General features: G+C 40.3%; 1 protein-coding gene across 1 annotated transcript; it reads left to right on the top strand.

Moving 5' to 3' along the window:
- The first annotated feature begins 2,418 nt into the window (after window positions 1–2,418).
- Window positions 2,419–12,883, top strand: slc35f6 (solute carrier family 35 member F6). The gene is made up of 6 exons (XM_089022386.1): window positions 2,419–2,583; window positions 4,661–4,733; window positions 4,860–5,031; window positions 5,115–5,330; window positions 5,452–5,562; window positions 7,465–12,883. Exons 1-6 carry the CDS (start codon window positions 2,507–2,509, stop codon window positions 7,950–7,952), a joined length of 1,137 nt encoding a protein of 378 aa, XP_088878512.1. The 5' UTR covers window positions 2,419–2,506; the 3' UTR covers window positions 7,953–12,883.

Below are 12,883 nucleotides of genomic sequence, written 5' to 3' on the forward strand. Positions count from 1 at the left end.
AGGCTAATCCATTCCAATCCAAACACAAACACATGAAGCTGTAGCATCCATTGATGAAAAGATGTTGTCTCACATCTTCTGTCCCATGTAAATCCACTTCGATTCCAAGCCGCGACAGCTCCACATATGCATCGGCGCACTGCGCTGACGTTTCTTTCTTCTCATTGCAGGCTTCTCAAGCCATGCATCCATCCATCCAGCCGCTGACTGTCCAACAGCATAATCACCCTAGAGCTGTCCAGTGATGTCAGTCAAATGACACTAACATTCCTCCCAATCAAAAACAGTGCTGGCATATTAGTGCTGCCGAAAAGGCGAAACCACTAAGCAAAGTTTCCTCTTTGATAAATGCAGTCAACAAGGCAAAACAAATAAGGATGAAACTAACTAAATCAGATGCATCACATTGGTGGTTCGTTGTATGGTTGACATCACAACAAACCCACCGAAATATGGAGATGTCCCTGAGACCTGAGGCGATGTATTATTCAGCATCCATGGTGGCGGTGCTTTAGATTTTCAAAGTGAAAGGTGGGCGTCCATTGGGGACCACCGCAGGACTTCAGGAAAGCTGCGTCAGCATCAGTAAAACAAGGGGGGTGGAAAAAAAGTGAAAATTGAGTCTATAGGAAGGGCCTATAGTAAGAGAGTCAACTAGATATATGTCACAATTGAGTGAATTCAAACTGGACTCCTAAAAATAGAATTGATTTATAGCTAAAAGAATGAATTAGCAGATTGCGGCATGGCGAACGTTGAGCTGACTATTGAAGTCTTTGCCGCCGTTGAAATTGTCCCATTTCACACTCCAGCGATCACAATAGATCACGCGTCCATGTGACTTCCCTGAAAAGTCATCACAACGGTCTGCAAAATGTTTTGTTCTGGAAGTCGGTTGAGTAATAGCAGAGTTGATTAGGTTAATTCACAGTCTTTTGTCAAAAAAGGTCCTCTGTTTGCCTTGCGATTGAGGTTTCAATGAAACTCAGCTAGAAGGATACAATCAAGTCACTAGGAAGTGGAAATTGATAACTGGGAAAACCATGGAAGTTTTTCCTGACTGACAACGTATAGACAGTATTGACTGATTATTTAAAACTGGAAGTGACTCAACCTTCCATTACAACATTTCACATGCTCAGTATGTATTGTGCTTATGATTTGTTTTGTGAAATGCATTCCAATCAGGAAAGAATAGCTGACAACAGTGCATTCGTGAGCAGGTGATGCTGAATCTGCAATTTAAATGTCGGCAGATGCACTGATGAGCCCTGCGTGAGCAGTGTTCGTGCTTAACGGTGGTCGGGTCCCCATGAGCCTCACAACAGGAAGGTGGGCAGCAGTCGCACGAAGCTGTCATGTGACGTTCTGGAGGTCTGCCTCTGATGGTTTCTTTATCCACATCAGCAGTTGATGCTTGAGTGGAACTAAAGAGGTTCTGCTTCTGTGAGCAGGGAACAGAATGTTGCAAGTGGACTATGTTAAGTAGCTGAGGGCCTCATCGGATGAGAAAATAGAAGAGAGGAAATGTGGTTGTTTGTAAGGCTCACTGTTTTACATAGTGGGTCAAGATAATTCAGAAATCATAATATACAATATGAAAAATATAACACTGGTGTTTTCTTCTATGTGTAATTCATTTTAAAATAGGTTGCCACTTAAAACTAATTTGTTGACAGAAACCTTTGTGTGTATGTACACTTTTTACATGCAATGTAGTTGGTCTGTGTCACCCCCTGGTGTTTTCCGACACGCTCATCATGATATATTCAGTTTGTAAAAAGGATCATCACTTTAGCCGTGTCTATATTCACATAAACTATGATCAAAACATTTTATAAACCCAAGTTAATTATTGTATTGTAATCTTGTATGGGAGCATAATTTGACTTTAAGAAGGGTCTGCAAAATATATATATATATTTATTGTGTGACTGAAATGTACGCCAAACCTTTTAACAATTATCATATTTGACACAACGTGGTGTTCATAAATCTTAACTTTCATATATAATAAATCGCGACTCTGCTCTGCGTGTTTAAATAGCGAGCGTTACAAAAATGTGAACTAGAAGTAAATAAAACACAAAAATGCTTCCATTGTTTATTTAGACATTCAATTAGTATACAATGTATTTTTTTTTTTTTGCATTTTCTTTTGTTTCACCTTACAAATGAACTGTTTGTATTGTGTCGATAGTTGCTTTATAAACTGAGTATTATGAGTATTATGGTCAAAATCAGGAGTCTCCCGAGCAAATTGTGAGATTTAACATGTATGTTTTTTTTTCTCTCTGGTCCAATCTGATGTAGGAGGTGCGTTTCATGACTTATAGAATTTCATAAATTCCGACTGATTCAAAGGCAGCATTTTGTTTCGTTTGTAGTCAGCTGACTGCGAGTTGCCCATGTGGCGTTCACAGTCTGCTGGGATTCCACGGAGAGAGCAGACGTCTCTTGGCTCTCTCTTGTCCCTGCTTCGTTTTCCCTGTGCAAAATTGTCGGCATGGCGTGGACCAAATACCAACTGTTCCTTGCGGGACTGATGCTGATAACTGGCTCCATTAATACGCTGTCGGCCAAGTAAGTAGTAGTACACGTTCGGGTTGTTTTTCCTGCGCGCTGTGCTGTGATGCTAAGCTAGCTCTTATAATTGGTTCCGTTCCCCACAAAGTATGCAGTAATAAAACAATTAAACTGCATCTGGCAACTAACAACGTAAGTCTAGTTGAGCTTCTTTCATTAGTTCTTTTCACTCATCGTGTCTGCTTCCAGGTAATGCTATCGAGATGATAATGATCGAAGAACATAACTTGATGTGTGCCCATGGTTGACTTAAATTTTGCCATGTAAAATAAGATTACTTGCACGAAATAAGATCACATGAGCGAGAGTGGCTGCCTTTCCAGCAGCTACTGTATTTTGTTTTTCGATTTATGTATTTCCTTTCATCTTCCTTTCACAACTTTGCTGCTTTGTATGTAAATGTCTCCACTGCGAGACTAATAAAGGTAAATCCAATCCAAAGTCACACACAACTTGCAGTTCAAAACAACACAACGTTTTGATGCATGCCTGAGCCTGCAATCTCGTCACTGGTACCTGTATAGTAAATTATTGCGGCAAAATTATTATTTTTTAAATCAAATGTGAAAATCTCATCTATGTGTCCCTTGGAGGTGCAAGATCGAGCTCGGGACCCTCATTTGGCTTTTAAATTTTGCAAAGACTGAGAACACCTCCGTGTTAAACCGAGGAAACAGAAAACCTACACACCGACACATAATTTAACATGGACTAAAAGTCAACCCTATAATGTATTCTCTTCATCTGAAAGTCAAAATGAACCAGTCTTCCTATGTACAATGTGAAAAGTAAACATGCCCTAAAGTGTACTGCAGCTTCCATTTACATCTTAACATAATATCAAACCAAAATGATGAGATTTGACTGAGGTAGAAAGGAAACATATTTTCCATAATGTAGTATATTTATTATGACAAAGGTGTAATTTGAAAACATTAAGGTTGACGTCACAACTTTTAAGCATGCCTCTTCCTGTCTCACATCTCATCTCACAAATGCTGTCGGTGGGTCAGGTGATCCGCATCCATGAACAAGTGAGTGCAATGAGAAGTTCAAATCACAGAACGCAGACTTAGCAGGTCATATTTCAGGCGACCAGACGAATCAGACTACTTTCAGCTAACCTTTCACTACAGTCACATGAGGCAGATACAGCAAACGGTATACGTTGCACTTCATTTGGTCGACTTTGACCGAAGCATATGAAACGTAAGGAATCGTGTGACTAAGTTATATATGCCGTGGTGAGACCAGCTTGGTTGAAGTGCTTCGTCATCACTTTTGGAGACCGCATTCCCTTGTCTGAAACTGACGACACATCAGTTGCGCTTCCTCTTATGGTCTGACTATAAAACACTGTGGTTTTCTGCATCTCAGTACCCCAAAAAAATAATAATAATTAATGGTATGTTCAACACAATTTTTGGGCAATATGAGTCTGCAATCGAGGTATTCACTGATACAGCGCATTGGATTGAATATACCTTTATTAGTCTCGCAATGAAGACATTTACATTTCACAGCAGCAAAGTGATGAAAGGAATGAAAGAAGTAGAAAAAAGAAATACATGAGCTGCTTGGAAAGGCAGCGACTCTCGCGGCGCCATCTTAAAGTCAAAAGAACAAAAAACCCTGAAATAACAAATAACATGACAACACAAAGTAATTTATTCTTAAGCACTTTCTGTATCCTCTTTGTTCCATAAAGCAGTTCAAGATGAAAGAGGAGAGGAACAAAGCGTCCTTTTCACCAGTTTTAATACCTGTATATAAAATTGGACATGGATAATGATTTATCGGTGTGTCAAACTGCTGTATTATAGCGCCACCTACTGCCAAGGAGGAGTTACAATGTCATTTTTTTTCTTTGCCTTCAGTATCTCCAGCTAGTTTTGGCCGCTTGTTAACTAAGTCCTGTATTGAATTGGTGCCGATACCTGGTATTAATACCTAATTTATTAACTCATTCACTGCCAGACATGTTCAAAAATGATTAAATTAATGAAATGTATTATTATTATTATTGTTTTGGGTGTGATGTGAATAATTGATTTTTCGTTTTGTTTTGTGACAGATGGGCAGACACGTTCAGGGCACCAGGTTGCCATGGTAGCCCTGAACATGCATTCTCACACCCGTTTGTCCAGGTAACAATTTTTCTCTGCTTTCAAAACTACAATGTGAGATCAGAGCAATATATTCCTGAAAGATAGCATTGTCATCTCTTCTGTTTGAACTGAGTTTCCCCGTTCATCTGCACGCTTGATGCGCAGGCAGTGGGGATGTTCCTGGGAGAGTTCAGCTGTCTTGCTGTCTTCTACATCCTACTTTGCCATGACCGACGAAGGCCTGAGCCCAGCATGAACCCGGGCCAGAGTTTCAACCCCCTTCTCTTCTTCCCGCCGGCCATGTGTGACATGCTCGCCACGTCAACCATGTATGTTGGTAAGGCATTGCATATTTTTTTTACGTCATTTCAAGATGGCTTCCCAAGAATATCCCATTCATTGCTTGCCCTCGGTTTGCAGCTCTCAACATGACCAGCGCCTCCAGCTTCCAAATGCTGCGAGGAGCCGTCATCATCTTCACGGGTCTACTTTCAGTGGCTTTTCTCGGGCGCCGGTTGCTGCTCAGTCAGTGGATCGGAATCCTTATCACCATCCTTGGCCTGGTGGTCGTAGGCTTGGCTGACTTTGTCAGCGGACACCATGACGACGCCCACAAGCTCAGTGACGTCATCACCGGTAATGACTGGCCTGCTGCTATTCACGTTTGTGGTGTTTGGCTTGTATATTCAAATTGGTAGCAAACATGATAGATTGACCCCCCTAATTTGAACCACAACTCCTCTACCGTGTTCTTCAGGCGACCTTTTGATCATCATGGCTCAGGTCATCGTCGCTGTGCAAATGGTCCTGGAAGAAAAATATGTCTACAAACACGACGTCCATCCTCTGCGAGCCGTTGGAACTGAAGGTAGAGCAAAACGACCCCCCCAGCGAATGTGTTTGACTCATGAGCTCCAATCAAAGATAATCCACTAATGGAAATCAATACTGCAGCGTTCAAAGGGCAATGCATCACTGACATGTCATCATGTTGTGACTTATCAGCAAATTCAAAGCTAATATTCCAGAGACCAATAATACATACGTCACAATTACAAACAAACAAACAAAATAGACAAAGCTCTGGCGCGGTAACCTGGCATTTTATTGTTGACAAAAACGTGGATTTTGCTTGTGGCTACGCCCAAAGCCTCGGAACGAATGTAGCTACACCCAATGACTCGCGAAATGGGATTTCTACGTCATCACCCACTCGAAGATTCAAAACAAAATGGCGCACCGGAGCTCCCAACTCGCATCTTCAATTGGATTTGTTCTGCATTGGACGCACCGTTCACAACAAAAAAAGACAAGAAAAACCCCTGTCTGGGATCATTTTGAGCAGATCGCTCCTAAAATGGTCCAAATTACAATAAACAGTGCCAATAGATAATGTAAATAAAAATAATAATACATTCCATTTATAAGCGCTTTTCAAAACTTTCAAGGTCACTTTACAGTCACAGGAAAAGTTTTTCTGTGGGTGAGCATCGGCAGCCATGCGCGCCAGCGTTCACTCAACCCGCAAGTAACTCAAATAGATAGAAAGCTAGCTAGCTAACTGTTAGGTTCATTATTAATGAAGCAGGAATCAAAAGTAAAAACAAAAAGATTCTTTAATCTTCGGGACGGCACAAAATGTAACTGCCTACCCTCAGAAGAATAGAGAAGAGAGTAAGGGGCTGTTTGGGAGATTTTTGTAAAGAGTGACAGGGTGTGACATCATAACAGGAAGCCTGAGAAAATAAAATGATGTAAAGACGGACAGAATGTGACATACTGACAGGAAGTCTGAGAAAATAAAAGGATGTGTAAGGAAATAGAAAAGATGTTTAAAATGTATTCATATAGCAAATTGCCCTAACACTAGCTAAGAGGTAGCTAATAATAATAATAATAATAATAATAATAAACCCACTGTACAGGAGCTGCTGGGAAGGCAGCCACTCTCGCGCCGCCATCTTGAAGTCAAAAGAACAAAAAGAAAAACTAAATAGCAAATATGCCAAAACAAAGAGAATACGACAGTCATTCATTCTTAAGCACTTCATGTTCATGTTGATCTCATCAAACATAGCATTTTAATCACTCTCTCTGTCATGACTTTTATTTTTCACATGATGGCGCAATGGAACAAATGAGGCCTCATGATGCATTGGCCAAAATGCGAACCACTTGGATGAAAAGCCTCTTTGCTTCATGATGCCTCATTTTGCCATCTTCATTTTCCACCTCATTTGCTACCTTTAGGACATCCTGTATGTCTGACATAATAATAATAATAATAATAATAATAACACATTTCATTTATAAGCGCCTTTTAAAACTCTCAAGGTCCATTTACAGTCACAGGATCTGTTTTTCTGTGGGTGAGCAGCGGCAGCCACATGCGCCAGCATTCACTCAACCCAGATTAACTCAAATAGATAGAAATTTAGCTAGCTAGCTAATAGATAACTAATAGCTAGCTAGCTAGTTAGATAGCTAATAGATAGCAAATAGATGGCCAGCCAGGTAGCCAGCTAGGCAGCCAGCTAGGTAGCTAGCTAGGTAGCTAGCTCGGTAGCCAACTAGGTAGCTAGCTCGGTAGCCAGATAGCTCAAGTGAGCAACATGGTGTGAACAGACCGGGAAGGACTCATTGTCTATATTGTAGACATCAACGAAAGAAGTACAAAAAGAAAAGTTGGAAAATTAGGAGAAAGAGTCTCGTAAGACAAAAAAAAACACAATTGATACAGTTTCTCCATTTTTTTTTTTTTTGCATCCAGGGCTGTTTGGCTTCTTTGTTCTGTCCCTGCTGCTCATCCCCATGTATTTCATCCACGTGGGCCAATTTGGCGACAACCCCCGACAAGTTCTGGAGGACGCGCTGGACGCCTTCTGTCAAATCGGATTTCGCCCTCTCATCCTATTGGCCTTGCTGGGCAACACGGTCAGCATCGCTTTCTTCAACTTTGCCGGCATCAGCGTCACCAAAGAGATCAGCGCTACAACCCGCATGGTGCTGGACAGCTTACGCACGCTGGTCATCTGGGCGGTGAGTCTGGCGCTAGGTTGGGAGCAGTTCCATGGTTTACAGGTGCTGGGATTTTTGGTTCTACTGGTGGGAACGGCACTTTACAACGGACTGCATCGCCCCGTGCTGGCCAGAATTGGGTGCTGCGCCCGGTTGGCGGGCGCGGAGGAGGAGAGCAGTACCGGAGAAAGAGAGCGACTTATGGGAGATGGGAGGGTGCAGACGGCTGATCAGAGCTAAGCAAGGCAGCCCATGGTTGGCACAAATGCGAAATCCTCAAGTCAAGACACTGCAACTTTTTATGCATTCTTTATCACCAGATGGACTTTTAGCGCAGTCATCTTTTATTTTTCCTTGTTAAAAAAAGCAAGCAAGTTGACAACCATTTTACCGATCATTCGCTAGTTTTATGAATTTAACTTTAGGGTTACTGCCTGACTGTTTCTTAATCTTTGGAAATTATTTTTTTAAGTGAATTTTATTTTCTTTTTATAATAATACTCACTGTGTAGTTGGATGCCTTAATGCTGATAAATCCTACCCACAAAAACAGGTCACATCTGTAAGGCAAAAGAGTTTAATGCGGTACGTCACCATTACATCAGTTGTGTTCAATAGTATTGAAAACTCATCGAAGCTTAGTGAGCCTTTTATACTTGTCTGCACTAGTCCTGCGTCCACTCCATTTCACTTTGGTCTCAATGGACTGATGTCAAATCACTCTACAGTGATACCTCGGTTTACGAACCCCTTGGCTTACGAACTTTTCAGTTTACGAACGTTACATTTATGAAAATTTTACCTTGGCATACGAACTTTACCTTGGCATACGAGCTTTTTTTCGTACACAGAGCTGCCTCAATGAGTGCTGTGTCGTTCGCGAACGAGCCCGTTCTAACAACAAAATGGCAGCCGACTGTTTTTGTCCTCTATTCCCCGCCCCCAGTCTTTGGTTAAAGCTACGTGATTGGTCAAGAACGCAGCAGTGAGGGGGGGTGGTTTAAACATTAAAGAGACAGGCAGACTACAGTGAGAGAGTTTCAACTTTGATTCAAAGGCAGAGTGTAGACTGCAGGTTAAAATATCCCATCAATCAAGCTCCACAAACAACCCGCAAAGCTATCAACTCAGCTAAACAGAACACAATTGATGAGGAACTAGATACAATTATCACAGAAAAAGCACCTACAAGGGAGCATTCCTCAAGATAGTGAAAGAAGAAGGTTACGTTCCTTATCAAGTGTTTAATGCTGAGGAAACTCCACTGCATTACATCAAGCCATCAACGACCATCAATAAGGTAAATAAAATGACTTTATTATACAGTACAGTTTATTTGTTTAATTATAATACCATAGCGCATTTATTATACATAAAATAAGGTATATTTTGTGTAGTTTTAAGGCTTAGAAAATTAGAAAGTAGAAAATTATGTTTTATGGGGACCTGGGAATGGATTATTCTCATTTTAATGGTTTCCTATGGGAAATTAATTTTTGGGATACACACTTTTCGTCTTACACACGAAAGTTTGTACGCCAATGTATCACTGTATTTCAAAGTTGTGTATTTTTTTGAATCATAGGCACACCTTCAATGAATGACATACTGTATTTAAAAACATTTTCCATGCATAAGGTGCACCTTCAATGAATGAAATATTTTCCGTACATAGATTATGAGGTCATCTTTTGAAAAAATATTTTCTTTTAGGTGCGCCTTATAGTGCAGAAAATATGGTAATCACTTTCTTCACTACAAAAAAAAACAAGTGGGTAATTTGTGCCATCCAGGCTAGCAGCAGCTGACCCCTGCCTGGTCTGCACAACCTGACTCAGTTCAAAGTTCTCCCCAAGGATCCCCGTCACGCATTAATTATGGCCAAAGGTTAAACCAAAAGAATCCTCTGGGATTTATTCCCATGACCCTCTTACTCCTTGAAAGAAAATGTATTCATTAGTGCAAAAAAATGATTTTATGTGCAATATGTGATGAGCAGATTCATGGTATCAGACAAGAAGGAAAAATACAAAAAATGACAGTGACATCTGATTGAACGCGTTGAGTTTGAACTTTCTCTGTCCTTGTCAAATAGTTCGTGGTTCACGGTGACTTTTAAAGAGGGATTATTATATATGAGTTATTATATATATATTATATATATTATAACTTTTAACCGTGATCCCTTCATTCTATTAGCTATATAGATTTATAGCTATCCAGCTAGCTATCTGTTAGCTGTAAAGCTATCTAGGTAGCTATGTATCTGTCAAATAATAATAATAATAATAATAATAATAATACATTTCATTTATAAGGGCCTTTCAAAGCTCTCAACGTCACTTCACATTCACAGGATAAGTTTTCTGTGGGTGATCAGCGGCAGCCACACGTGCCACCGTTTACTCAACCCGGAAGTAAATAGATAGAAAGCTAGCTAGCCAGCTAGTAGATAGCTAACAGACAGCCAACAGATAGCTAGCCACCTAGATAGTTGTATAGCTAGCTAGATAGTTAGTTAGCTAATACACTGAATGTCCCTATCAAATAGCTAGCTATTAGCTAGCTAGGTCTGGGTAAACTAAGTCATACAGGAGTGGTCTATCGATGAAAAGGTTTCTTCAGCCGTCATCAGCGATTAGCTAGCTAACTTTCTGAGTTACTTCTGGGTTGAGTGAATGCTGGCTGCCGCTCCTCACCCACAGAAAAATTGACTGTAAAGTCACCTTGAGAGTTTTGAACGGTGCTTATAAATGGAATGATTAATATTGATATTATTATAGCTCCACGGATTTTCGTCTATCCCGGGAGGACCATAAATCGCGAAGAACGAGGGATTACTGTCGTACCAAAAAAAATAAAAATAATAAATTCCCACCCTGCACGTCACCGTTGATTGCCGCTAGAGGGCAGTACAACGTTACTATCAAGGCCTTGTACTCTATGAAGCATGTTTGGTTGTTGGGCATATTTCTCCAAGTCAGCTTGCGGGAAGCCTGGAAATTACAATAATACAGTTATTACACATGGAGCCAGCCTGTGTCGCGTCGTTTTATGTCAATGTCAGCACGAGTTCCAAATTAGGTGCTGAGAATATCAACAAAAGTAAATACTGTACTGACAATTGTTGCAAAGCATGTGAAGCAAATTGATGAGGGGATTTACTTTATGGCCTTTTGGATAGCAATATGTCGGATTAAAATACTTGACAAAAAAAGAAACTAGAGCGGCTCTGGGGACTTTGTCCAAACAGATTTCCAGTAGCTGTTTTCTGGACAAATTGTCCTTGTGGGACTTGTCCTCCCCCGAGACAGCCTCAGCACAAAATAAGTCTGTGAACAAGTTAAGATGATGAGAGATAAAATGATTGATATGAGGAGAAAATGTGCAGATGTTTTCTTATTCAACACCAATACTCCATTTACAGTTAGCACACTTTTTGAGATTGTCTTCCTGTTTATAAGTCATTTTGCATGAAAAACTAATTCCTACAACTGTACAGGTGTCGCCGGTATCAATTAAAGGACAACCGACGTCTCCGGACAAGTTGTGTCCATAATTTGTAAAATGGCTTCAAATGACTTCTACTGAGCGTATTTTACAAAGATTCCACCACATATAGCTATATTTTATGTTTTAAGACTTGCGCTGAATATTCCAGAAGTCTTGTTTTTGAGTTGGTGACGAGTCCTCATGTTACGTCACTGAAGGAACGCCCCTGACCGAAAAAAGGACATATTTTAGCAGTCCTTGCATTTCGCTGTACTTTGGTCTGAAAACGTCATGTAGGACCAAAAAGAGGCAGAAGAGGGCGACAAAGCTCCATGTAAGGAATTAATCAGCCTGTGGAAACGGGCTGATTAATTCCTTACACGGCTTTGTCGCCATTTTCTGCCTTTTTTGTGTGCGACATTTCCCACCCCTGATGCCTCAAAATGACACGGAATAAATTCTTTAATCGATTGCAAACATGTATGCTTTCTTCTTCAGAACTATTTGAATCATATTCAGAACTAGATGAGTAACAAGAAAGCATATTCTCTGAATCTGAAGCCATTGTTTTGATTCTAGAGCAAGGCGAAGAGGTCGGGTGTGACGTCACGAACAAGGGGGCGGGACCTTCTGAAACTTTGCATCTTCAAGGTAATTTTGAAGTCGTTTTGGGACACTTTAAGTCATTTTTATTGGTGTTTTGCATTTGACAAAAAATATCAGCCTGCGTGTTTTGGGTATTTTAGATGCTATCAAACGTCCTTTAAAGGACAACTGACACAATTTTTCAAAACACGCAGTATGATATTTTTTGTCAAATGCAAAACACCAATAAAAATGACTTAAAGTGTCTAAAAAATACTTTTACTTTACAATTTGAAACCGGAAGTGGCTAGTTTCAGAAGGTCCCGCCCCCATGTTCGTGGATAGTAATGGCTTCAGATTCGGAGAAGATGCTTTCTTGTTACTCATCCAGTTATGAATATGCTTCAATAGTTCTGAAGAGGAAAACATAAATGTTTACAATCGATTAAAAAGTACTTCCGTCTCATTTTGAGGCGTCTGGACTCCAGTGTAGCACCCAGAAAGTGCACAAGATGGCGCCCAAGCTCCGTTGGAAATGGGCTGATTTGTCTGCTGGGAATTTGTGTCAACTAGTATCAAATAGTAGTCTTGGTGCAACACACAACGATTCACCATTGCATTATTTGTGTTTTCCTTCTAATTTCGCCATCAACACGAAGTTTTCAGACCAAACAAAGTACCCAAAATGCATTGTGTGTCGCTTTCTCGGTCAGGGGCGTTCCAGATGTGATGTAACATCAGACATCGTCATCAACTCGAAAACAAGACTTCCTGAATATTCAGCGCGAGTCTTAAAACGTAAAATATAGCTATATGCGGTGGAATCTTTGTAAAATGCGCTCAGTAGAAGTCATTTGAAGTGATTTTACAAATTATTGACACAACTTGTCCGGAGGCGTCGGTTGTCCTTTAATTTAAGCCATAAGTGTGATTATTATCTATATATTTTTTTAGGCAACAGTGTATTTGAAAAGTCTACACACCCTTGTTTGTACTCCATTTTTGGCTGGTTTAAAAAAGTTATTTCAGTGTCTTCATTTTTTATGATACTTAAAAAGGGGAAGCAAAAATAAATACTGTAACTTGAATAACAA

This window comes from Hippocampus bargibanti, linkage group LG19, assembly GCF_051943395.1.
Source record: "Hippocampus bargibanti isolate YZ-2025 linkage group LG19, ASM5194339v1, whole genome shotgun sequence".
Classification (NCBI taxonomy): domain Eukaryota; kingdom Metazoa; phylum Chordata; class Actinopteri; order Syngnathiformes; family Syngnathidae; genus Hippocampus; species Hippocampus bargibanti.

Excerpts from the sequence above, each read along its gene's own strand:
- slc35f6 (XM_089022386.1), top strand. The coding sequence starts at position 2,507 with ATGGCGTGGACCAAATACCAACTGTTCCTTGCGGGACTGATGCTGATA. Across the intron at positions 2,584-4,660 it reads ATTAATACGCTGTCGGCCAA|ATGGGCAGACACGTTCAGGG; the intron begins GTAAGTAGTAGT and ends GTTTTGTGACAG. Across the intron at positions 4,734-4,859 it reads TCTCACACCCGTTTGTCCAG|GCAGTGGGGATGTTCCTGGG; the intron begins GTAACAATTTTT and ends CTTGATGCGCAG.